The 27,115-nt window shown below is 41.6% G+C and overlaps 1 protein-coding gene across 6 annotated transcripts in view; it reads left to right on the top strand.

Annotated features, from left to right (window-relative positions):
• The window catches only part of LOC126106560 (kinesin light chain), a 421,865-nt gene that overhangs the window by 364,962 nt on the left and 29,788 nt on the right, over positions 1–27,115 (top strand). For all 6 annotated transcript variants that reach the window (XM_049912904.1, XM_049912899.1, XM_049912901.1 and 3 more), the window contains 2 exons: positions 3,882–4,108; positions 19,506–19,655. In XM_049912904.1, the coding sequence (XP_049768861.1) occupies positions 3,882–4,108; positions 19,506–19,655 (377 nt within the window). The remainder of the gene's footprint in view (positions 1–3,881; positions 4,109–19,505; positions 19,656–27,115) is intronic.

Raw genomic sequence — 27,115 nt, 5'->3', positions numbered from 1 at the left:
CACACACACACACACATAAAGATTGCCTTTGCTGACAGCCAGCACAGTGCCTCTCCTGGGCTACTGATCATATGGGTTGTACCCTAGACAAGTGGAAAATTGTAGTCTGGTCAGATGAGTCCTGATTTCAGTTGGTAACAGCCAGTGGTAGGGTTTGTATGTTGGGCAGGCACTGTGAAGCCATAGACTCAAGTTGTCAACAGGGCACTGGTTAAGCTGGTGGAGGCTCCATAATGGTGTGGGCTGGGTCCTCTGGTCCAAATGAACTGATGATCGACAGGAAATGGTTTTGTTTGGCTACTGGGAGACCATTTGCAGCCAGTCATGGATTTTGTTTCCCAACAACAATGGAATTTTTATGGATGGTAATACACCGTGTCACCACGCCACAATTGTTTGTGATAGATTACAAGAACATTCTGGACAATTCGAGTGAATGATTTGGGCACCCAAATTGTTAGACATAAATCCCTTCAAACAGTTATGGGGCATAATTGAGAGTTCATTTTGTGGACAAATGTCTTCACCAGCAGCAGTTTCATGATTAAGCCAGGTTCTAGAGGCAGCATAGTTCAACATTGTTGTAGGTGCTTTCAACAACTTGTTGCTGCAAGTTGCTGCACTAAGCCAACCAAAACGAGGTTTAACATAACATTAAGCAGTATCCCATGACTCATCACCTCCCCCCCCCCCCCACCCCATTCTCTCTCTCTCTCTCTCTCTCTCTCTCTCTCTCTCTCTCTCTCTCTCTCTCTCTCTGAACGTTGAGCTAATGTGAGATACGAACAGAAAATGCTAAAAGCAGAGGCTTATTCAATGGTTTCGCTAATTGGTTGATTACTGTAGGAAACTTGTAATGTGTATGCACACCAACATCTGGAAGGAGATTTAATTTTTCTTATCACCCATTTCGATCTTGCAAACAATTTTCAGAAACAAAAACATAACTGCATTGTGTGTGTGTGTGTGTGTGTGTGTGTGTGTGTGTGTGTGTGTGTGTGTGTAAATACTGTACTGTCATATGTATTTGAGCAGTTCATTGTGTGTTTTAAACCTATCTAGTGTGACATTGTTGGTTGGATTTTAAGTAAGGAACATATACTGACTAATAAAATTTTTAGAAGCATATTATGGAATATGTGTACATTGTTCATATTTTGTTCCTGAAGTTGATGTGGAAGACCAAAACTGGTTGTAAAATGATAGTAATTCACTAATCAGCTGTCACTGTGTAATATACATTGTGTTTCATACTGGTTCTTCCCTCTCTTCCTTTACTACATATGCTGCCAAGCAGCTTCTCTAAGCAGCTTCTCTCCTCTGCCCCCTCCCCACAAACCGCTGCTTCCACTCTCCCCTCGCCCTCGGGAGGAATCTTAATTTGAACATCGTTACATTGTGTACTGGCTGCACTTTTGTTTTAGGCTGTGTCATTGACAATTTTTTGTTATTATATGTGTGCTGTAGGTTCCACAAAAATTAAATAATTCCTTTATATCTTTTTGTAAGACACTGTAGCAGTTTCGGAGAAATACTATGAGAGTAAAGAGAATTCTGCCATCTATGTTCTAGGATAGGAAATCTTTTCCTTCGAAGGCATACATTTCTCAGGCAAGGACAACACAGCGTAGAGGTATTAAGAGGCGATTGTCGTAGGTTGGTCTGGAGTTGACAGTTCTTATGTACTGGTTTCCATCATCGTGTCATGGTTACTTCAGGACTGACAGTATGTGCCATGTCACTTTCAAGAATATCGTGTATGTTCAGGAAAGTATTTAAATGGTCAATATTTTATGTGTGCAAGATCATTTGAAGAAGATGGGAATTATTTCTGGGAAGTTGTCCAGTTGGCCAACTAAAAGCAGCCTTGACATTTCAGGGGAGATTCTAATGAGAGGGCTTCTCACAGTCATAGAAACTGGTGAAATTGTTACAGATATCAGTGTCAAATTCTGTACTAAAATTATCTTAATAAAATGGAAACAATGTGCCAGATATGTCTTTCTTAGAGACTGTGACACTATTATAAAGAAATGGTAAAACAAACGAAGGACCCAAGTGAGAGGTGGCAGTTGGTACTGATTAATCCCCAAAGCAGCTGAATTATGTCCATTCACAAATTTTATGAGTGGCACTTTTGTCATTTATGTCATCAAGAATCTGTTGCTGAAACCACCAATACTTGTATGAGAATCCACTAAATTGTGAAGAAATTGACATTGAATGACTGACTGACTTAGGAAATTTTCATCGTTCTGTAATCTGTGTTAACACCTGATATTATTTCATAAATTAACGAAGAAAGTTACGGCAGTTTGACTGACTGTGGACATTAATATTTTGTTCGTGAAGGAAGCTGTTGACGTACCGATTATTCTGCAGCTTGTTCAGCTGTATTTATAAAGCCGTAGTGGAAGTATGTGTGCTCCGCAACGAACAGTGACTACCATTTTACTCAGGTTTTTCTTTGTACGAGTTAATGTAACGTTACACTGGAAGACTAAAAAGTATATATCAATACAAAATTGACTCAACTTGTGTAAATTTTTTCCTCTGATGTGTCATTGTTATTATTTTAGCATAATAATCCATTATTGCGGAAAGTTGTCAGCCTCTGTTGTAGGAAAAAGACCAGAGTTGAAAATGTACTATTTTTCTTGCATTTTGTTTTTACGTACTTTCATTTTTTTGAATTGTTTCACATGCACATGGCATTTTGTGAAGTATCAGTTTTGAAATACTGATCTTATATTTTGAGTTTTAAATTGCTGTATTTTTTTATAGCAGATACAATCACTTGCTGAGGCATTTAATGCTGCCTGCACGTATTGTTCCATTTTCGTGGTTACTCAGTCTTCATTTTCAAGCTGTAGAATTTTGTGCAACTGTGACAGATTGTATTCAGCAGTAGTTCTGGCTTTCCAACAACTTAGATCGTTATGAAGTCAGTGAAAGCACAAATTGTACATCATGGTTAATGTATCTTTCTGAAAACCTGGTTGAACCTTTCTCACATACGCTTTTTTTTACACCCATTTCCATAGCAGGTTGTGAAAGCATGCTAATGTGGTAATATTGGACCTGAAAATTATTTATTGTGTGTGTTTATGGAAAAACTTGGCCACAATTCCTTGGCCAAAAATTGTGGAAAAGGTGGTGGATTAAAATTCCTAATATCGTGGAGTTGAATCCAATTCCTCTCGGCAGTCTCCCAAAATGTGGTGGCTTTCAACACTAGACGGTCATCACGAGGAGGAGGAGGAGGAGGAGGAGGAGGAGGAGGAGGAGGATTAGAGGCAGTGAGCAATAGCCTCTTCCTTCCTAATGTCTGCAGTCATATACAATGCACCGAACCAGCACTTATCAAGTTGATCATATACCACAAATACACTCTTGACTTGCAGTAGAACAACAGGGCCCACTCCACTAAGTACCAGTGAAAGTAGAATTGCAAGTTTCGATTGAGGACAAATGACAGTTTTTCCTAGTACAATTTCTATTTTGAAATTTGGGGAACATTTCATAAGAAAGTCTTTCCCATTCATGTAAAAGCCTGATCATTTTTCACAAAAATGATTGTCAGTATACCACTTGCTGTAAGTTTGTTTCAACACTTTAAGTGACACTGGTAAATATATATTCCACAGGTAAAAAACTGCAATTACCTCATATAATTGGTTTTTCTCCTGATTGATTGGTATGAATTATTATCACACTATACCATACAATAAACTTAAAAAGTCATAAGAAATTGGTCAGGGGTAAATTGCTACTGCCAAAGAGTACATACAGACACTTATTTCAGTCTGATGTGGAAAAAAAAATCCTTTTCCAGTTCTCGTATGTTCTCTCAGCAGTTGTACACTATTATTTGTTCACAGGTGATAACAAGCCGATTTGGCAAGTGGCCGAGGAGCGAGAGGAGAACAAATGTCGTAACAAGGAAAATGTCCCTTACGGCGAGTACGGAGGATGGCACAAAGCTGCCAAAGTGGATTCACCGACGGTGACGACGACACTGAAAAACCTCGGTGCCCTCTACCGGCGACAGGGCAAGTACGAAGCGGCAGAGACCCTGGAAGACTGCGCCCTGCGCTCACGCAAGGAGGTAATCTTTGGCACAGATTTTTTAATAAAAAGTTTGTTGTCCATCATCCTAAGATTCCAGTGAAGTGGCAAAAGTTACCTGAGGCAGATGACATTTTAGAGTGTTCCTTGTAATGAACAGGGTTTATTCTACAGCACTGTGCAGTAAGCTATTTTTATTCCAGTAGGATGTTAAACAGTTGAAATTAAACGAAGTGTTGATGTATTGTATGTTTAAAAATTCTTTTAGTTTGTCCATTGACCCATAGAGACAGTCTGTCTATTCCCTTACTGTATTGAGTTGAGTAGGTGCAGTATTGACTTCACTATTTTGTAATTGCTTTGCTGTATAATTATGTCATCAAATGCTAAAGCAGATTGTGGGGCGTTGAGATTTAGTTCTTTGTCAAACACAAAGTTCTATGCCACACCTGAAATGTTAACTCTAAATTGTAGAAAATCAGCCAGTGAAATAGTCCTAGACACAGCATCAAATAAAACTCAAAGTATCAGAGGTTTATCTCCCACAGTGCCATTTTTTTTTAATTTAAAGTTTTTCCTGTTTCTATAACTTCTGTCATCTTGGATATTTTTGTTTCTTCTTGCACTACACTGATTTCATGCATACGTTGATCACATTAAGTAAAGTTTTTCTCAAAATGCATTGAATACACATTTATTATTAAAGCTGCTTTATTAAAGACGTATTATGTGGAATAGGTATGCTGCGTTAATTGTGGCAGTTTGTCGTCAGGTAGAGACCCCGCTGTTTGCCATTGCTAGGTGTTGGGAACACTCTTACTTGATCTACAGAGAAACATTTCAGTTATTGCTATTATAGTAGTACAGTAGTGAAATGGTCTACCTGCACTTCTTACAAATGAAGACATGCTCTCCATTACCATACCGCACTTTTCATTTAATGTACTAACCATAGACAGTTTCGAAATCTACAGATCTTTAATGTTATCACATAACTGAAACACTCATCAAAAATAAAATAGTGTGGTGGGGGAGCACACATGTGATCACACACTTTTTGCTATGTAAGGTGAGACGAGTAACCTTATCTGTCCTGGCACTTGGAGGAGGAGAAAATTTGGATTTGGGAGAACTGTGTGTGTGTCGTGCGACAGAAATTGATTTGTTATTAAAGATTTGTGGAATGCGTCAGGTGGCTCAGACACTGGAGTTGTTTTTGAAGCTAGTGGTGGCATTGGTGTTGGCCTTGCAGTGTCCTGTGGACTTGCCTACGTTGAGGGCGGTGATGAGGAACTTGGCTCTGCTGTACCACGGACAGGGCAGGCACGAGGCTGCCGAGGTTCTGGAGGAGTGTGCAGAGCAGACCTACCTCGAGGTGTGTTGAGCTCTGTTGTGGATGTGGTGGTGGGGTTTGCCGGGGCTTGCACAACTCTCACTTCACCTCACCTTGCCTCACTTTCCTAGTCTTCATGCCCCTTCAGGGGTTTGTGTCTGGAACTGTGTCTAGTACGTGTGGTCATTGTCTGTCTGAAATCCTCAGAAGTGACAAAACAATTTTCCCTCTTAAAGACCAGGAAAACATAACTGAGCACAAAGTTTTCTCGATTGTAACATCCCTTACTGTTAAGGATGTTAACAAGGAGGGGATGAAATAGCTCGACTAGAGTGAATGATTGTTTAGTGAGAAGATGCTATTTACAGTAGTATGCAACTTCGGTTGGCAAGTGAGTTTTTCATCTGATTGACTACTGTAGGGAACAGCATGCAAGGTTCACTGCGGCAAGCTGTGGGCACTGCTACTCTATTACATGTGTTCATTTGTCTGCAGTTTGTCACACTTACATAAGCTACAGCCTTGTGCCCAATATTGTATTTTAATTAAAGTCTTGAAAAGCAGAAACTTAAGAGTACTTGCTCCTACAGATAGCCATAATAGTTAAAACAGTAGCTATTCTTGTTTTGTTTAGCTTCAGAATTAATACACTAGCTTCAGTTGCCGTTTTTCTGCAGTTTATCTTTCACGTTTCTCAGGTCATAATGAGATATGACAGTTCTGTTTGAAGTTTAACAGTTTGTCTGCTGTGACTGATTTTACCAGATAGTGTTAAAGAGTTCACCTTTTGAAGCAGTAAATATCAAAGAATTAAAGTCTCCTAAGATTAGACCTTCACTTTAATACATTTTGTGAAAGAATAATTTCATTAATAGACACGAAAAACTGTTTTAGACCTAGATTCAAATGTTGGTTCACTAACCTTGATTAAAGTTAAATGATTCAATATAAATACCTCCACGAGTTCAGTCTTTCCCTCCTCTCCATATTTGTCCAGTTGAACATTTGATGACTTTGTTGCTCTCAGCACGAACAGTGTATTAACTCTTTGAAATTATTGTAATATAAGGTGCTGTACATAAGTTCTGTTTTTATGGTTGGTAGAACATAGCTAAGCATGTGATCAGAGTTCTACAAAGGGTAGCTGACTAAGATTGCATTGAACTGTTACGTTGTTGTTGTTGTTGTTGTTGTTATGGTTACTGCTGCTGGTGGTGGTAGCAAAAATAAAAGGGGAAACATGAAATTTGGTATCTTCATGTATATATGTATGTATGCTGGCAGGATAAATGTCTTAGAGAATCTATGTAGCCCAGTTCCTTGAAAAGTGAAATTGTATATGCTGCATTAGTTTAAAATACTGTAAATACTTTTCTTTCTTTACAGTTCCTCAAGTAATTTAATACAAAAAACACACACAATAAGGCATTCTAGTGAAGACTGGGAAGATCACTAATTTTGACATGTGCAGAATAAATTGATGGATTTGTGGTGTGTGTAGTACCCTATCTGTGTAGAGCATATTGCCCTTTGCACCAAATTTTCATGTAGTTACATAGTGCATTACTTTCACATGGCAGCTTAAATTTATGTAATTGGTATATAGTGACTTGAAGAATAAGTCACTGTTTGGTATGTGTGCATGTTCTCGTTAAAAATGTTTGATGTATTGTTTTTGTGTCACATAACTTCAAAAATTAAATTTTCAATCAGGTTTAATGCTTCCAGATTTTTCACACACACGGAAAGGTAGCTTCGAAGAAGTTGTTGTTGTCCAGGTCAGCACACTATCCCGAGAGATAGTGTCAGAGCTGTCCTTGAGTCAACAACACATGGGAAACTACTTCTCTTCACATCAGGGAAAGTTGTCCGCTACAGTCAATGAAGTTGTGGGTACTTGTAATCAACCTTGCGGCAGAAACTTACTGGCAGATTAAACCTATGTGCCAGACTGAGACTTGAACTCAGAACCTTTGGCTTTCAAGGTAAGTGTTGTACTGACTGAACTACCTGAGCACAACTGACAACCTGTCCTCACAGCTTCAATCCTGGCAGTACTCCATCCCCTACCTTCCAAACTTCACTGAAGCTCTCCTGTGAAACTTGCAACACTAGCACTCCACGAGAACTTCTGTGAGCCTTAGAAGGTAGGAAATGAGATACTGTTAAAAGTTAAACTGTGAAGATGAGGTGCGAATCGTACTCGAGTAGCTCAGTTTGTAGAGCACCTGCTCGCGAAAGACAAAGGTCCTGAGCTAGTCTCAGTGTGGCATACAGTTTTAATCTGCCAGGAAGTTTCATATCAGCGCACACTCTGCAGAGTGAAAATTCCATAATAGATCCTTGTGACGAACTGTGTACACTTTGACAAAATTGCGCTGTTCTACTGTGAACAAAAAGGCTGCTAGAAATGGAATAAGCAAAAATAAAATATTTTACAGCTGTCATCTACTTCAATCTTTCCTTTGCATAAACCAAAAGACGAAACTCTGACCATTTCCTTTCTGTGGATGATTATTTATATACCCACACACAATCTTTGGCAACACAAGTGCCAGAAAATGAAATCGCAAACAGAAATGTAAGTAAATGCATTAGTATATTACCTAATTGTGATATCACATAATGTACACATTGTAACAGATTTATCCTTCCCTATAGGTTTATTTTTTGATTTCTAACCCCACTGGCACACACAGCTAATGTACATAACCTATCAGCTGATGTATAAGTAACTGTATAATGCACCTGATGATGGCAGCATTCTGCCAAAATGCATTGTGCTAATGAAATATTAGTAAAAATCGGTCATCTCTCTCTCTCTCTCTCTCTCTCTCTCTCTCTCTCTCTCTGTGTGTGTGTGTGTGTGTGTGTGTGTGTGTGTGTGTGTGTGTGTGTGTGTAGGGAGAGAGAGAGAGAGAGAGAGAGAGAGAGAGATATTCAGTGTCCTGTTGGCAACCAGGCATTAGAAACACAGCACAAGGTCAGGTTAGGGAAGGAAATTGACTGTGCTGATTTGAAAGGAATCATCTCAGCATTTGCCTGGAGCGATTTAGGGAAAACATGGAAAACCTAAATACAGATGGCAATCTGAACTGTCATGCTCCCAAATGCAAGTCAAGTATGCTAACCACTATGCCACCATGCCCAATTGATTTTTGTTCTCACATTGGATGATGCTATAGAAAAATTTAGATTTTAATTCAGTTTGGAGGAGTGCACAATCTTTGAGAAAGTTTATCAAATGTAACTGGTAAGAAACTAGAAAACCGTATTTTTGGTGGAAAAAATACCTTATGGTGGCTAGATTGTGCTCAAGTGTAACTGTTGTACTGCCTTTCTTATTTGACATTTAAAAGAAGTGGTGCCAAAAAAATGATACCACTCTGGTATTAGTATTCTCTTAAGTATAAAGGAAACTAAACAGTTAAGTGAAAAGTCCTTGTGATATTATGCATATTGAAGGTAGTATTCAAACTGATTTGGACCTGAGTTAATGTAAACTGTTTTGTGAGTTTTGGAAAGTTAAAAATTACTTGCAACCATTATTCTTCTGTAATCTTGTCTCCTGGGAATGTAATTTACAGACATGGTTCATAAGTCTCTGCCTTGTGTTGTGGAATCGTGGTTTTAATCTCTTCCCTGTGATTATTGGCATCACTTTTTGCAATCTATTTCTTCACACAGGTCAGTAACCTACACAAACATGAAGAATGTTCAGAACTTCACACATGGAATAAATGACCAAATGACCGTACAGGTTGCAGACTTACTACAAACTATAAATAGTCATCTTGAATATCCAGTCAAGACTGCCTTGTTGTTGCGGATGTAATCTTCAGTCCAAATACTGGTTTGATGCAGCTTTCCTTGCTACTCTGTCCTGTGCAAGTCTCATCTCCGAGTAACTACTACAACCTACATCCTTCTGAATGTGCTTACTGTATTTATCTTTCGGTTTCTCAGTTCTTTCATGAGCTCATGTGTGGCACATAAGGGGCCCCGAGCTATTGCAGCCAATTCTTTCTTCCCTGGATGCATTTCTTTCACCCTGCCCCCCCCCCCTGCAACACCCCCCCCCCACCTGCCACACCCCCACCCCCAACCCCCAATCCTCGCTCCTTCCCCGTTGTCACCACCTTTCCCTCTCTCGGTGTTCTGATTCATGTCTACCTGGCTATCTACTGGTTTCCTGTCTTGATTACAATTTTGTTCCTTTTGCCTGTTCTTTCATCCTTTTTGGCATTTAGGTCTCCACTTGAGGTTTGACCTTCACTTGAAAATTTCCTTTCTTTAGTGTGAGACTAGAGGAGCTCCCTCCCTAGCATCTATGGTGTAGATTCCTCTCCTCCCTTCCTTCCCCTCTCCCCTCACCCACTGTAGCCCTGTCCACCCTGCTAGGTCACCAGCACGTGTAGCCGGTCCGTGTGGTGGGGGTGTTATGTACCTATATGGCTGAGCCTCCTGACAGCACAGCGATCGCACTATTGATACCCGAGTTGTTCCCTTCCCACGTACGCCAAGGAGTGGTGCTTATCTTCTCGGAGCATCAGAACTCCCGGCAACCGCCGCTGTGCCACACCACTCTTGCTGTGGCTGGATGGCGCCTGTGGGGAGAGCCCCTGGTCTGAATGGGTGGTATCAGGGCAGATGCTTCGCGCATGAAACGTATCGAGCTGCAGAAATCTGACAGTCTCAAACAGCTGTCTCTTCGAATGGTGAAGAATCATCGAATGCTGCTTTGTATGACCCGCTACCTTCCCTTCCCTGGCTACACCGTGGGAGGAGGGTCAGGTTCGTTCATCTTGGGATAAAACCCGTTCCCCGTTACCTCATCTGTACTAGGACAGATTGGGACACATTCACTGCCACAAAGCCGTTGTTTTTCGTGGAAAATATTGAGGACAAGTTTGGTGAAGTGGAGTCTCTTATCAAGATGCGGTCAGGTTCCCTGTTGATCAAAGCTTTTTCAGGCACCCAAACTGCAGCTCTTTGTGCCTGTGATCGTCTTGGCACTATTCCGGTGTCTATCACTCCTCACCAGTCTCTGAATACGGTCCAGGGAGTAATTTTTGGTAGGGACCTCATTCTGCGAACTGATGAACTCCGGGATAATGTGGAGTTGCGTGGCATTCATTTTGTTCGTGTGCAGAAGGGTCGCAGACACAACTGCACCGATACTGGCACCTTCATTCTGGCTTTCGAGGGGGATACTATCCCAGAGAAAGTCAAGGTTACGTGCTGCAGGGTGAAGTGAAGCCATACATCCCTCCACCTATGCGGCGCTTTCGGTGCTTGCGTTTTGGGCATATGTCTTCCCACTATACGGTGGACACACCGTGTGATGACTGTGGCCACCCACTACATGAGGGAAGTTCCCGTGTTCCGCCACGTGTGTGTCAATTGTGCTGACCTCCACTCCCCTTGCTCGCCAAATTGCTCGGCTTACAAGAGAGAAAAGTCCATGGATCAACTGTCTTATGCAGAGGCTCGCCAAAAGTATGAGACACTCCATCCATCCAGTGTCACTATCTTCAACTTCTGCCTCTGTGTTTCCTCCTGCCCCTCCCTCCTCCCTACCCTAGCCCCGTCCCTCTCTCCCATTTCCCACGACCTCCCATCACGCAGCCGCTCCCCCTCCCTGGCCAAAGAAGTGCCCCCCTACTTCAGCACCTGCTGGTGATCAGGCTCCCTCCTGGGACCCCTCTACCCAGTATCTCTCAGGCCAGAGGTCTCTTACCACCACTCGGCCACGAGGCACGCCATCTGTGTGCCCTAGGTCACCCCACCCCACTCTCAGTTCCAGATCTAGCAGAAGCCTGTACTTCCTATGTGCCCTGCCCTCCTCCACCTCAGAAAAAGAAAAAGAAAAAGAAAAAGAAGAAGAAACACAAATCCCATGACAAGGCACCCCCCCCCCCCCCCCCCCAGAGGTGCTATCTCCCACCTTGCAACCTCAGTCTGACATCTTATTTACGGATGTCACCCCATCCTTGTCAGTGACGACTACTGGCGGAGGGACCTGACCTCCTCCTCAGCTTCTTTTGTCTACCTTGCATTCTTGCCACATGATCGTCCAGTGGAATTGCAACGGATACTAGTCACCTACCGAAAATGCAACGTCTTGTCTCCTCCTCCTCTTCTGCATTCTGTCTTGCTCTTCAAGAAACGCATTTCTGTGATGACCACTCTCCAACATTTCGTGGTTATCGGCCGTTCTGTCAGAACCGTGCTGGTGGGGTCTCCACTTTGGTTTGCCCCAATGTCATTAGTGACCGGATCCACGTACGTACTAACTGGGAAGCAATAGTGGCTAGGGTGCAAACAACTCCGGCAGTCACCATTTGCAATGTCTACCTCCCTCCAGGTAGGCCACTTCCTTCTGTTGCCCTGTCAATGAGCACGATCCACTGGGGGGGTCACTTCAATGGGTAGGGGTATCTTAATTGACCAACTTATCATGGGCCTTGATTTGTCTCTCATGATTGTTCCCCTACTCTCTTCAGTGTCGCTTGTGGCACCTTCTCTGCTATCGATCTCACGATCTCCTCCACTGCCCTTGTGGCTTCCCTACATTGGTCATCCCATGATGACCTTCGTGACAGTGACCACTTTCTGGTGATTCTATTGTTCCCCTGCTACCGCCAGCAGATACGCCCCCACGTTGGGCATTCTGCAGGGCCAATTGACCTTCATGTACGTCTGCTGTGCACTTTGACACCTACCTCTCAAATTCCATTGGTACAGTCATGCAAGGTGTGTCTGCCACTATTCTTCGTGCTGCTGGCACTGCTGTCCCCTGTCCACAGGTCCCTCTCGTCAACTGGCACTGTGGTGGACCGAGGACATTGCAGTCGCTGTCCAGGACCACCGATGGGTGCTGCAGTGATTCGAGTGACACCCTTCACAGACCAATCTTCTCACTTTTAAGTGTCTTCATGCTAAAGCCCTTACCTTATTAAGCAGAGTAAAAAGAAATGCTGGGAGTGCTATGTTTTCTCCCTTGGCACGTATGTCTCTTTGTCGTAGGTTTGGTCCGAGCTCTGTAGCCTTTTGGGCCATCAGCGACAGTCAACTGTCCAGGGTCTGAACCTCCGTGGATCTCTGTGCACTGGTCCATTGGTCCTCGCAGAACACCTCGTGACGTGCTTTGCAATGGCATCGTCGTCGTCTTCCTACCCTACTACCTTTTTCCAGCAGAAATGCAGAGTTGAACAGATGCCCCTCTGTTTCATCCCGCATCATGTCGAGCCCTATAATGCACCCTTCATTGAATGGGAATTGGTGCAGGCTCTTAGTTCTTCACAAGACACGGCCCCACGTATAGATTCCATCCACAACCAGATGATCCGACATTTGGATATTCCCCAGAGGCAACAGCTCCTCAGAGTTTCCAACCGCATTTAGCTCACAGGTGCTTTTGCGCCACAATGGTGAGACAGTATAGTTATCTCCATCCTTAAGCCCGAGAAAAACCCAACGTCTCTAGACAGCTACCACCCAATTAGCACGACGAATGTACTCTGTAAACTGCTCAAAAGGATGGTCAGCTACAGATTATGTTGGGTACTCGAATCTCGGGGCCTTTTGTCCCCATATCAGTGTGGCTTCCGGGCAGGGCGATCTCCAACTGACCATTTATTCCGATAGCAATCTGCCGTCTGACAGGATTTTACTCGCCGCTGGCACCTTGTCGCAGTCGTCTTTGACCTACATAAGGCGTACGACGTGGCTTGGCGCCATAACATTTTAGTTACCCTCCGTGACTGGGGCTTCCGTGTTCCCCTTCTGATTTTTATCCACAAGTTATCATTTCACCGGCTCTCCCGGGTTCAAGTTGGCACTTCATTCAGTGCCCCTCATATTCAGGGGAGTGTTATCCCTCAGGGTTCTGTGCTATGTGTCACACTCTTCACCATTGCCATCAATGGGCTTGTGACCTCTACTGGGCCTCTGGTTAGCCCGGCGTTGTACGTCAACGATTTTTGCATCTCGGTAGCGTCTGCCGAGTGCCATCTCCGAGGCACCATCCGACGGGCTTCTGTGTGGGCCACAGCCCACGGATTCCAGTTTTCTCCCTCCAAAACACTGATTAGGCATTTTTGTTGTCGACTCACAGTACACCCCGATCCAGAACTTCATTTAGGTGACCAGCTCCTCAATGTTGTAGTACAGTCCGGTTTCTTGGGCCTTATTTTTGATAAGCTGACATGGCTGCCTCACATTCAGAAGCTAAGTGCTCTCTGCCTCCTGGCCCACACGTCTTGGGGTGCAGAGCATTCCACTCTTCTCCATCTTTATTGTGCTCTGGTCTTGTCCAGACTAGATTATGGTAGTCAGGTTTATGGCTCAGCAGCTCCTTCCACTTTGCAACTCGCTTGACCCTGTCCGTCATTGTGGGGCGCGTCTGGCTATTGGTGCCTTTCACCTTTGTCCTGTCGATAGTCTCCTCGTAGAAGTGGGGATTTCCCCTCTACACATCTGACGGAGCCAACTCCTTTTTCTTACGCAACCGCCATTCGCCAATTCCCTGACCGTCCTGTGTACCCCGTGCTCTTTGCCAGCGAGGGATGTCTCCCTTCTAACACCTGCCCACTGATGGGATTGCCGATTGGCACACATCTCACTCCCCCCCCCCCCCCCCAGTCGGATCTCCCTCTGCACTCTCTGGACTGCACCCTATCTTTTTCCTCCCATACCCCCCTCGGATGGTGCCTAGACCACTGATTAGGACCAATCTATTTCAGAGTCCTAAGGTCTCTGTCGCTTCTGTGGTTTACCAGGGTCTCGTATGTGCCATCCTTGCAGAGTTCCAGGGTGCCACCATCTTTTACACTAATAGTTTTACACCAGTCGATAAGGTGGGATACGCTTTCACGTCTCCTATTGGCTTCAAACACCATTTGTTGCCAGGATCGTGTAGTGTGTTCACAGCAGAGCTTCTAGCCATTCACAGGGCCCTCCTTTTTGTTTTTCAGGCCCCCCTCCACAGTGTTTTAATTTGTTCAGACTCCACGACCAGCCTGCTGGCTAGTGACTGACGCTACTCTCGTCGCCCTTCGGTATCTGCTATCTGCTATTCGTGACCACCTCCCTGCACTTGAGCGTTCCGCCTGTTCAGTTGGCTTTCTCTCGGTCTCAAGTCATGTGGGCATCCCAGGTAATGAACTGGCTGCCTGTTTGGCTAGAGAAGCAGATACTTACCCCTTTGCTTTTCACGATTCCAGCTGCAGATAAGTGTGTCTACGCCAGATCTCTATATGCCCAAAAGTGGAATGCCACCTGGAGCGCTACTGTTCATAGTAATAAATTCCGCACAATCGAGGAGTCTACTGCAGTTTGGCGCTCTTCCGTCTGCTCCTCTCGGGAGTAGTCCACTGTTATATGCCATTTACGCGTTGGTCGTGCCTGGCTCACCCGTTGTTTCCTCATATGTAACGACTGACCCCCCTCTCCTCCCACAATGTTTTTGTGGAGCCAGACTGACGATATCTCACATATTGGTGCAATGTCCCCTTCTTTTGGTCTTTCGTGTTAAGTATAGCCTTTCAGATACCTTAAATTTAATATTAACAGATGATCCACGGATGGTTGAACTGGTTCTCCTCGCCTTTATTCCTTTACTGTGTGTGTTTAATGTTCATTATTTTATAATTTGACTCCCCTGACTGGATCTGTCCACTTTTAGCAGACCCTCTTTCGTCTGTGACTTGACTTCGGAATCATGGGGCTGATGACCATACCATTTGGTCCCATAACCCCTCTCAATCAATCACAGTCTACAATTTTGTAAGAAGAGTATCTGTGCGCACAAAGAAAAACAAAGCAGAATGTGTGTGTGTACTAGTTCGCATCAAAACTATTTTGACATCACAGAGCTATAATGGAATGTGTCAGACATCACAAAAACAAAAAAAATAGACAATATACAGAATCGGAAGCTCAAACTAATAAAGCTTCTCTAGTTTTTTAGTATATATCAAAAATATCCCTAACTCTTATAGATGAGTCACCCTAGTTCTTAGGAAAAACTATCCTCATTAAAGTTAAAAATTTTGCAGTATGACCTATGGAGTACGCAGGAGTATACATGTCACTTTATAACAAGTTCTGAAAACATATGGCTGTTTGGTGATTTTTCTTTTGTAAGTATCTGGCTGGCTGCTGTCCTGTATCCATAATGGATCAGCAGAGATTGATACACTTTTTTGTCTCTTTGCTAAAAAACATTTTATGTTCAGTTTTATTTGGGCTGTATTTTATGTCAGATCAAAGTGTGCATGCTATTTCAGGCAGTGTGCCACTTTCCCAGACCACTGTGATTGCTGCATATTCATCTCATGTCATTGTGCTTTTGAGAAAGTATTTGCCTCTAGTTGCATTTCCGAGCATCGTCCAAAATGTTGCACTGATATGGTTAGTGTGGAGTGGATTGCCTCAGTTCCATATTGTTCTCCATGATATTGGTAACTGTGGGCATGACAACAGCTATTGGAAATATGAATGAACATAAATAGTATGTATGGCAACAAACACTATCTCATTGCAGAGCTTGCTATGCAAAATAAGTCACGACATTGGTTACTTCTTCCACTACACACAACAGTACTTCCCTTTACAATAGAGTTCCTCAGAACTTGGAAATGTGATCATTCCCCACAATGTGTACTTAGTTCTTGGCACACACTTGGTGTGAATTTATAATAATTTTTTGGTCTTGGTTTTTCTTTCTTTTTTTTACATTTATTTTCTTCATTGTAACTTCCATTTCATTCGTCTTTATTCATCTTCACCATCTTTCTGCACTTGGTGCTCACTTTCTTTTTCTGGCTTGCTTATAGGATATTTGTACTTGTCCGTAACTTGTCTACTACCCCCACTATTATTAGTCTGATGTTTTTGAAATCTCTTACGTGAAAAATCTCACTTTCTCTTTTGTGGTGTCTGCTAAAGTTTACGTGCTGCATTTAACTGTGTCTTTAAGAAAACTCCTTGCAGATTAAAACAATGTGCTGATTGGGAATCCGACATGAAACTTTGCCCTTGATGGGCAACATTCTTACTGAATCAACTGTACAGTCATGACTCACCCTAACACCTTTACTTCTCCTACTTTCCAGACTTTACAGAAATTCTTCAGTATACTTTATAAAGTGATTCCTCGAAAACATCCTTTCCTCGTGGAATGATAATCTGGCAATATACATAGGACTTCAGCATAATTTGGAAAATTCACTACTGTTCATGAAAATTGCAATGCCAAGTAGAAGACAGGGGTACAGTGAAATTTACGTCACAGATAAGGGACATGAAAGTACACAGGTGATGAATATTACAGTACTGTACAAATACTTTGCCAGAATTGAGTACGGTATGAAACTGCCACGTGCTGCAATCGTAGCCTTTCGATGTCATAGGATAAAATCATAGGCCAAGATATGTTGCTGGGGAACTCCTTGCCACAAGGTTTGCAGGAACATCAATCGAGCATAGACAGTTGTCGTAGGAACTAATAGGAACAAGTTGCCGAATGACCGTGTCCTAGACTATTTGACGGACAACTTGTCACATAGGCTAGGGAAGCAGTTGTACCTGTCATCCTTCAAAGGCGGCTCGCTCATTCTACACCACACATGGCCAGGCTATATCCTGTTCAAATATGGCATGTGTAGCTACCCACATGAGGGGCAGTTCCTTGGATTTTAAAACTTTCTTGATGTTGTGGTTGCTGTTCAGATTGCCCTCATTACATAAGAGGCAAGACTGCACATTATAGGTAATGGCACCCCAAAATTGTTACACTTTGCATTCATCTGTTGTGTTGCTCAGTACTCTTAGTCTACCCCATTGCATGAAGGGTTGGGTTGTTTTGAGAGAGGAGACCAAACAGTGAGGACATTGGTCTCATCTGATTAGGGAAGGACAAGGAAGGAAGTAGGCTGTGCCCTTTCAAAGGAGCCATCCCAGCATTTGCCTGGAGCGATTTAGGGAAATCACAGAAAACCTAAATAAATCGGGAGGGCCGGACGCGGCATTGACCTGTCGTTCTCCCGAATGTGAGTCCAGTGTGCTAACCACTGCGCCACCTCGCTTAGTATTGCATGGAGGATGACTCTTTCAAAAACATCATATCTCACCACCCAGCTTGTGATTGGTGATGTCCAAATGTGTATTGAAGTCAGAGGTGGTGATGGTTTCTGGTCAAAGGAAGCAAAAAAAAGGCGTGCATGCCACTGGTCCAGCTGTAAGCACACATCTGCACGTGTTGCAGTATACCGTATTAAGCGAGTACTGTTGACAGAGCTGTTAAACTGGTTAAGGCCGTGTAGAGAAGATGGCAATGTGGTTACAGAGTGTAGTCCAATACTGGCTCGTCATTGTGTGCGATCTTCTTCTATCCACTGTAGTTAGTCACTTATGATGGCGGTTGAGTTTAGGCTCGTTCTTTGCACCTACGTTACTGGTCATCTGACAGAAAACGAGTATTTGATGGTGTTTTGAGCACTCTGCTGTGGCTGTCATAACTGACGAGAGCATTAAACGTGATCGTAGTGAGTTGTTTAGTGATTTTTTTTTATTCCATGGTGGTAAGCTACAGATTCTACACGAGCAAGTGACAGCCATAATTTGCATAAAACACACTTTCTTTAAACACACAACACGTGTATGTAGTACCGCAATTGTTGCTTTCGATTGGCAACACTGCACTCTCTGCCCGTGTCTCGACCACCACACACTGCCATCGTTTGTGAATCAGACTAAAGTTGCAGACACATCACCGTATTATAAGTGTACACGTGAGCCGTGGTGTCGATATGCAATAAACCTTTTTCTCGGGGATCGATCACTTAAACTTGCTTGCGCGCTAATGTTGCTCCATTTGACATTGTTGTGGCACACTGGCACATGCTTGCACTTTTCCACTTTGTTTGGCCTCTTTGCACCAGCTAGGTTTGGCGTAACACTGACCCGTCTGGACACGAGAGAGGGACTGCTGAGCCTACACGCGTGCTGTGTCACTGCAAATTTTCTTACTTATTACGCTTCCACTGCTATACGTGTTGTCTGATTTTGGAATGGTTCTGACAATTGCTTCCAGATGCTGCAATTTTCACAAATGATAGTGTAGCAGAGAAAGGTACTAGCAGAAAGAAACCCATTTGTTGGTAGTATTTCTGTAAAATGCAAGGTTCTGTGCTACCGTCTCGGTCCTGCACACAATTCCAATCTTGTAGAAATTTTCAACACAATGCACATTTCACTGCAAAGTGAAAGAATCATTTTGTTACATTTAAGGCTTACCACTCACTTTTTGTCCAGCCTTCACATTTCTGCCAGAAGCACAGCTCTTTGTTCCAAAATCTAGTAAATTTACCTATTTTTTCACGTACATGTTTGTCTCCTTTCACTTGTGTACATTTACTCTACCAGTATAATCCTTTGTCTACTGATCACTGTCATAGACAAATTGTGTGTTCGGTTTTATTTTTAAGTAAAAGAGCTCCAAGCACAGTTCCAAACACAAGTTGTACATTCCCAGTGTCTGATTGTGGGAGGCACGTCTTACGTCAGAGGAGTTATTTGTTGTTACACGGGGCACAGATCCTAAACTATTACGTTACTGTGGAGTTTTCGGTTGTTACACTGGGAACTTATCCTAAACTATTACATGTATTACAAAAAATAAGATTGCTGATAAGGCTAGAGTGTACTGTCCTCTTCCTGAGCATCATTTTACTGAAGTTGTGACATAAGTGCTTCTTTATTGGCACAGTTAGTGGCAGATGTTAATATAAAGGCCTCTTTTAGTAACATTGTTGACTGTGACTGCAGCTTGTGAGCCTTTATTGGAAACGTATAAATTTGTCAGGGAATAATATTTTAGTTCACTGTTAAATAATTAATCAGCTTTTTCTAATATTTGTCTGTGGAATCTCGTGTGTTGATTTTTAAATGAGTGTGCCCTAATTAATAGGAAATACAATTTGCTTTTTCCAGACTGACCTTACTACATTGTACTGGTGTGTTGTAATGATAGGAATTTCTCTACAGGGAACTGCTCAGTTTTGGCAACAGTGGCTACTATTGTGTTCTGTTTCCACAGGGACTGGACTTCGTGAAACAGGCAAAGGTGGCTCAAATCCTCAGCGAGTCCGGAGAGAGGCGCCGCAGCGGCTCTTCAGGAAAGGAGCGCAACAGTCGCCGTGGCTCGCGCGAGTCCCTCGACTCGATGCAGTACGAAACGGGAGAAGAGGTGAGTGACGGTGGCCACTCGGAAGTGCCGGTGTTTGCAATCGCTGCTCGGGAGTCTGTCATTGATATGGCCGGTGTAAACGTCCCACACTGTGGCAGTGCTGTAACCTCTTCACTCTGCACTCTTACTTTGAGGACAGCAGACAGTGGCTGTTGGGTAACAAAAACTGGGAGTTCCGTTTATCATACCTCTGTATTTCTTATATTGACATGAGGCTGAGAACCACTACTGTTTTGCCAAAGTCTTGTGACAGATATCTCTTGGGTGTCATAGTTCCTTACTGTGTGTGCTATGAAAGAAAAACTGAAGAGAATTTTTGCCATCTGCAAGAAAGTATTTGTTTCCTTGCACAGTTTGTGCTGTCTTCCATGGGTTTTTGTTTAGTGTTCTGTCTCTCACAACACAGCCAGTTATTTGATGCTGGTATGTGTACCACATTTTATACAACTTGTCATGGTTTTTGATACTGTTATCTTGGGTTCTACTGTCATGAATGTGTTAACATACGTTTTGTTCACTATATCCATTATAACAGCTACACACGTTTTATTACAAAAATGCCAGATCGAGTGACAGATAATCTGTAAGTGGAAACCTTATGTTACTGTAATAAAAATTCATGTGGATTTAAAATAAAGAGTGTTTTAACACACACAATACAGTGGTAACAATAATGAAAATTTGTGGCTGGAAGAATAAATAGTAGAAAAAAAGGTAGAAAAATTAAAAAAGAAAAGACAACTACTCACCTACAAGAGGATCGATTCACGGAGCACAGAAACACACAACAGGAAACAGCATTCATACTAGCTTGTGAGCACTAGCTCTCTTTCTAGATAAAGTACCCACATTAACACACAAAACTGCACAGACACCCAAACATACACTCCATTGACCAAGGGAAAGGTTGTGTGTGTGTGTGTGTGTGTGTGTGTGTGTGTGTGTGTGTGTGTGTGTGTGTGTGTGTGTGCTGCTAGTAGAGCTAGTGCTCAAAAGTTGGTGTGAATGCTGTTTGCTGTCACATGTTTCTGTGCTCCATGCATTAATCCACTATAGGTGGACAGTTGCTTTCCCCATATTTTACGTAATGCGACAGTAAATATAACGGTGGGACTAGAAACCGTGATGAGGTGTATGAAGTGTGGTACATATAAAACTACCAGCACAAAGCAACTGATAGCATTATGAGAGACAGAACACCAAACTTAAAGCCACTGAAGATTATGAAATGTATATAACTAAAACAGAAATAAACTGTCTTGAATGAGGCAGAAAATACCTGCAATTTTCTCTTATGACTCTGAGAGACTCCTCTTATATCATCAGGCACATTTTAGATGACACCGATGTGTATATTTTAGTAAATCACTAGGTTTATCTTTCCCTGATCCGTGTGTTGAATTTTTTCATTGAGGCATTTAAACAGTTTTCCTTCTTGTAGAACTAATGCAATAATTTACTTACTTGATAGCTGTCACTTTGTAGGAGGAGACACTTTACTGTGGTTGTAGTGGTTCCGCCTACTTTTATTTTCTTCGTTCATCGTCCTCAGTGTCGACGTACTGTGTTGCTACACTGGCTGAAAATGGATTGTGGATTCCTACACTGAGTACTGTAAATAATGTAGCCGACAGGTGCACAGTTGCGTTTCACACTGCTTTAATTTCACTGCTCACAATCCCCTAATAATACACAGTTACATGGCCAATGCACTATTGTTTAACTTTCGATAAGCCTCATTAATAGTTTGCAGGCAAACCTCCACATACTGCTATAATAGTTTACTACTGAACATCTACGAGCAGTAAAACCTACCCACAAAGTTCACAGTTCTTGAAGAATAATCAGTTATGTATGGAGCAGACACAGTCATTGTTTTAACACAGGCCTAATTGTGTAACACTTATTCCACGGTTAAGTTGAAGTATTGTTGTCGTTCTAACCGACACACATTCCTCATCTGAAACTTGGCCGTGGACTGATGGTCTTGTGACGAAAAATCGGGCGCTTATAAATCTTCACAATAATAGGTCTTGAAACTACACATTGTTTAAAGTTAAATTTTCAGAAATTACAATTAAAACTTAACTCATTAAAAAACTGAATACATTGAAAAACTCTGTCCTTTCAACCGTTTCTACTACAATAAGGTTTAGGCCGAATTATTTGTTTAAGTGATGAAATTAACATACATCGTCAAGTAAACAATACATTTGACAAAACTGTTACTTACTTTGGAATTAATGAAGGGCTGTCTTTGCTAACATGTTTTCGAATAGAGCCAAATAGATACTTAGATTGCTGCTGTTTGTTCCTCCAAATGTTTATAATTAGTACAGAATTTTTATTTGTTTATATGTCAACAATAGAATTTGAGTTATGAAACAATTACTGATTTCACCCTATAATGAAAGATACTAACTAGAAATAGTCAAAATAAATTAGAAAATCAATTACATACATAAAACTAAGCACAAAATTAGATCTGGTTTTATATTCTTTAAAACTCAGGGTCAACATTCCTCTATTATGAGAATACCGATTATATTCACATATGTTAATGGTAATTAGTTGAAATTTAAAAAAAAAGAATAATTTAAGTAGGCAGATGGCAAAACAAGATGGGAAGTAAAATTATCCCAGCTTGCTTTGTCACATGGTGTTAAACCCATTATCTTAAGATACAGTGCCTGTAAAGTAACATGACTATGTTTGCCACAGTGAATAAAAACATTATTTCGTTGGAAGTATCACCCAAAGCATTCTGAAATGCTTCACAGAAGCGTCTAGTTTCTCTGCTGTCTAGTTTAAATGGAAACTATTCATCTCGAGTTTTTCATGCACTCGGTTCATTTCTCCTAGTAATAAAAAGAAACCTCTTAGGTCTGTGACTTTGCTTCTGCAGTTTTGCTTCAAAGTTTGAGGCTGTGTTGACAAAAACTTACAAAACTTTAAGATTCGAAGTATGGCCGTTGTGGGCCACTACTTTCTCCCATCTTTTAGGCAGCATATGAATCCTGCAGCTGGAATATTGGGCATCTTTTGAGGAGATCGATTAATCGATCAAATTTTGCACTTCGTCATGTGACGAAGTGCAGGTAAGCCAGACTGTGTGCCATTGATTAAACAAGTTGGTAGTCAGAGGAACCAACATCTGGAGAATAAAGTGGGTTTGGGGTAGGACTTCCATTTCAGAATTTCCAAGTACATTTTGATGGGTTTTGCAACACGGGCGGGAGCATTGTCATGCTGCAGAAATCACCTTTTCGGGTCTGTCACTGTATTGTGGTCATTTCTGTTTCAGTGCTCAGATGAAATTGGTCAATTACTTTAGACAACAGTTTTCTATGATCATTTCCATCGGTTTCAGTAGCTTCGCAAACACCTTCTCTTCCACTACCGTGTTCGTGTTTGTCATCAAAATCATCATTCTTTAAGTGTTGAAATCATTTCCTGTACGTTCGTCATCTTTTAGTTGGATCACTATTGGTCCTACCCAGCATTTTATAAGACTTATCCTCAGATTTCCCCATGTTAAAGCAGAAAATTAAAACCTCCCACAAATGATGATTGGGCTCATAAGTTGACGTATTCAGCCAAGAATATGATTGCAAATTCCTCAGCTTATTGTCTGAGACTTACAACCTACCACTTGTTGCTACTGCTGTAGATTGCAAAATGGTGGAAGCATAGTTATAGACCTCATAAATTCTTGCTTAAATGAGTGTACTGTCATTCAGAATTTTAGTCAACAAAAGCTGATGTTCACTGTTCTAATACAAAATGCGGTGGTGTTTATAACCAATATTCCCATTTATTAGCGTATTTTGCGGACAGGAGAATGTTTGTTTTTGATGTCCTTCAGTGTTAAGAATATAAGAATATTTTATAAAAGATCAGTAATTGTGGATGCCTGAGATACAATTTTTATATTTTTTGCTTTACTTGTGTTTTGGAGACTGTAGAGTGAAGATAGTTACTACACTGTTAAGGCTAAATGTGAAACATGATAGTCAGGTGTTATTAGCCATTGGGAAGTATTACTGCATGTAAGTGCTTTCCCATCTGAAATAAAAAGTTTTTAAACCTTAAGAGTTCCAAGTGTTGAAATGATTCGGAGCAGTGATTGCATGTATTTTTTGATAATGTTGAGATAAGTTGTAAAACATGAACCAGTTACAAAAAGTGCTACTGACAAATCTACTCTGCAATGAATAGATTTCTGGCCATAGTGTTGTTGTTGCTGCCATGTCCTTTGTCTTTCTTATTTTATATACAAAAAGGAGAATTGATCTCACATGCAGCAGAGAAACATATTTTCATGTTTGATTTGCTCAAAATACATACAATAAGTTGGATTGTATAATTTTTGAGCATGAGGTAATTTCTCTGTCCTGTCTTGGCCTTCTCAAAACTAAATACATTTCCTCCAGTGAATAAGAGTTGCTTTGTCATTTATGATTATACTTAAGCCTATTATGTGACTGGAGACACAATTTTCCTTTAAGATGTAAATGCTAATTACTGAGGTTGTTTGCGCGTGTTTTTTCGGTCATTTTTTGTTATGAATTGTCTTTGCTAATGTTTTGTGTGTGTTGAATGTCATTGTTAACATATGGACTTATTCTGTGTGTGCTCATAAGACAGCAGCTTTGATGTTTAAAATGAGTTAACAAACACAAACACACACACACACACACACACACACACACACACACACACACACACACACACACACTATTGCAAATAAAACAAATTATGGTGGTATAGTGTTCAGAAATGAATAAACTTTACCAGTGACAGTGTTGTTGTAAATGTCATTGTGCTGTAGCTTGAGGCAAACAGAACTAAGTAGCTGGTAGTTTTCTGTTCATTTCATTCATTGGTGAGACAGTGAGAGTGTGCTCTTTCTGAAATCTCTTCAACTTGGGTACATTTTGTATGTAGTGAGGCCTCGGTAAGAAGACAGTCTAGGAAAAGGGCTTTCCTTACTGGTAAGTGAAATCCTCTTTGGTACATTAAGATTTTTACATGCTCAGCTTTACGTACCAGATTTACATAATTTTTCTATCATTTTGCTAGCATAAGCATACGTAGCACACCAGTAATGTCTGTTTTTTAAAATTGGTACACATCTTCTCATAACTGACGCTGCTGCTATTACTGCTGTCCGTTTGCACTTCACATTAAAGTAGATGTTGAGTGTTTGTGAACTTTGCATGTTGTGGTGCTCAAAATGCTTGTCTGTATGCCTGGAATAGTAATAGCATATTTGAAAATATGTAGATTTCTTTCTTTCTCGCACAGTTAGCTACGTCAGTAAATTAATAATCGATTAAAACTGAAGGCTGTGGAAGTTGGTCATTTCCTCAATGTCTCTCATTAAAACAAAATGGTTGAATAGTTTTGTTCAGGGTTGTTTGTGCAAAATACGTTCTAACAGAGGTAAAATTACGAACTTCATCTTTTGGAATAATGCAATAAATGACGAATAAAAAGTTATATCTCGATACACAAAATTGATGTTTCGTACCGGAGAACAACATACTCAAAGTATGAGAGCTTTTATTTCGTTGCTCGTGTGAAATAAATAAATTTCTTGATTTTAACTGTGTCATAGAAATTTGCCATTAAAAATGTCCATACACAATTATTTCAGGAGAAATTTGCTGGTACATCTACTATTGTACTCTGCGATCCACTTCATGGTGCGTAGCAGATGATGCTCTGTATTACTGTCACTCCCCCTCCTGCCTCCCCCGTTTCATATTTCCTGCAATTAGTGCACAAGAATAATTGTTGGTAAGTCTTAATGTGAGCTTGAATCTCTCTAATTTTTCCCTCGTGGTTTTTAATGAAGTGTATTGGTTGAATTCTTCAGAGAACAAATGCCCTCAAGATTTTTTAACAGTAAATCACATCATGATGCACAATGCCTCTCTTGTAGCACCTGCCACTGCATCATCTCTGTGGTGTCATCCAAACGAATGTGTGACGAAACACTGTTCTTCTTTGTATCTTCCCTATTTCCCATATCAGTTCTGTCTGGTAAGACAGTAAGAGTGTGCTCTTCCTGAAACCTCTTCAACTCAGGGTACATTTTGTATGTAGTGAGGCCTCGGTAAGAAGACAGTACGAGCAGTATCGAGGTAGTTGTCGAATGAAGTTGTAAGTGTCACTACAGTACCTAGTCTTTTGTGAAGTTCGGTTTTTGTGACTGCCAATTACCCATGAAAGTTTATACCTAAATAAACACACCTGCTAAATCCCCATCCAGAGAAGATGGTCCCGAGCTGTCATCACACAGAGCTCGAGATTGTGTGATGCGTGTCATTCCCAGCTGATGGCCAGGGACATTTTCTTTCTTTCAGCTAATTAGCCAGTCACTTGGTGTCAGCGATTTGCTCCTGTTTCAGCGATAAGACCAGTGACAAAATGAATTAAGGACTAAATATAGTTTTTTATTTTGTCTCATTTAGGAGTAAAATTTTACTGGCACTGATGGCTCTTTATAATGACCCAAGCCTTTGATTCCGATTTGTGTAGTTCCACATTTCGATGTCTCATTTGCTATGTATTAACGCACTTCTAGTGTTTTCCATTTCTGATGTCACAAGAGTAAAGCCCAAGGGCAAACACATTTTAGGGTGACGGATAATAAGTCTGTCAGATTTTTGAAAAGCAGTAATGTCAAATAATGGAAAATTTGGGATGGGATAACAATAAGATGAAAAGGAAGAGATTGCTACTCACAAAACAGAAGAGGTGTTAAGTGGCAGACAGGCACAAGAAGAAATACTGCTAGCTGTTACAAAGTAACAAACTAAGTTCTTCATCGTAGGCAAAACAAAGTGAGCACGCACATGCATGTATTCACAAAGGATCAGTGCTGTCTCGTGGGTGCCGAGACACGACTGCATCTGAGATGAGCGACAGTCTTTACTAGGCTGGGTAGTGGAGGTATTGAAGAGGTGTGGGATGGAGAGGGGGAGGCATAGCAGGGAAGGGGGGGGCAGGTGCTGGTGCTGCCTATGGGAGTATTGGGAGGCTGTGCTTGAGATTGGGGGGGGGGGGGAGGAGGGAGGAGATAAAAGCTCTTCTGTTTGCTGCCTGTCTCCACTCCCAGTAGTGCTTCTAGCAACACACTATCCTGTCTCCAACCTGCCCCTACATGCTTCCAGAGGCAGCACTAGCATTTCCCTCCCAACAACACACTTTCAGACCTATTTTTTTCTGGAGGATGGAAAATTTTTCTTTGTGGTAATTCTCTTAGGTGATTTTAAAGACTTGTACGTGAAAGGGCTAGACTTGTACGTGAAAGGGCTAGACTTGTACGTGAAAGGGCTAGACTTGTACGTGAAAGGGCTAGACTTGTACGTGAAAGGGCTAGACTTGTACGTGAAAGGGCTAGACTTGTACGTGAAAGGGCTAGACTTGTACGTGAAAGGGCTAGACTTGTA

Source organism: Schistocerca cancellata, chromosome 10 (assembly GCF_023864275.1).
Source record: "Schistocerca cancellata isolate TAMUIC-IGC-003103 chromosome 10, iqSchCanc2.1, whole genome shotgun sequence".
Lineage (NCBI taxonomy): Eukaryota > Metazoa > Arthropoda > Insecta > Orthoptera > Acrididae > Schistocerca > Schistocerca cancellata.
The sequence above is the reverse complement of the archived record's forward strand: the minus strand, read 5'-3'. Positions and strand labels throughout refer to the sequence as shown.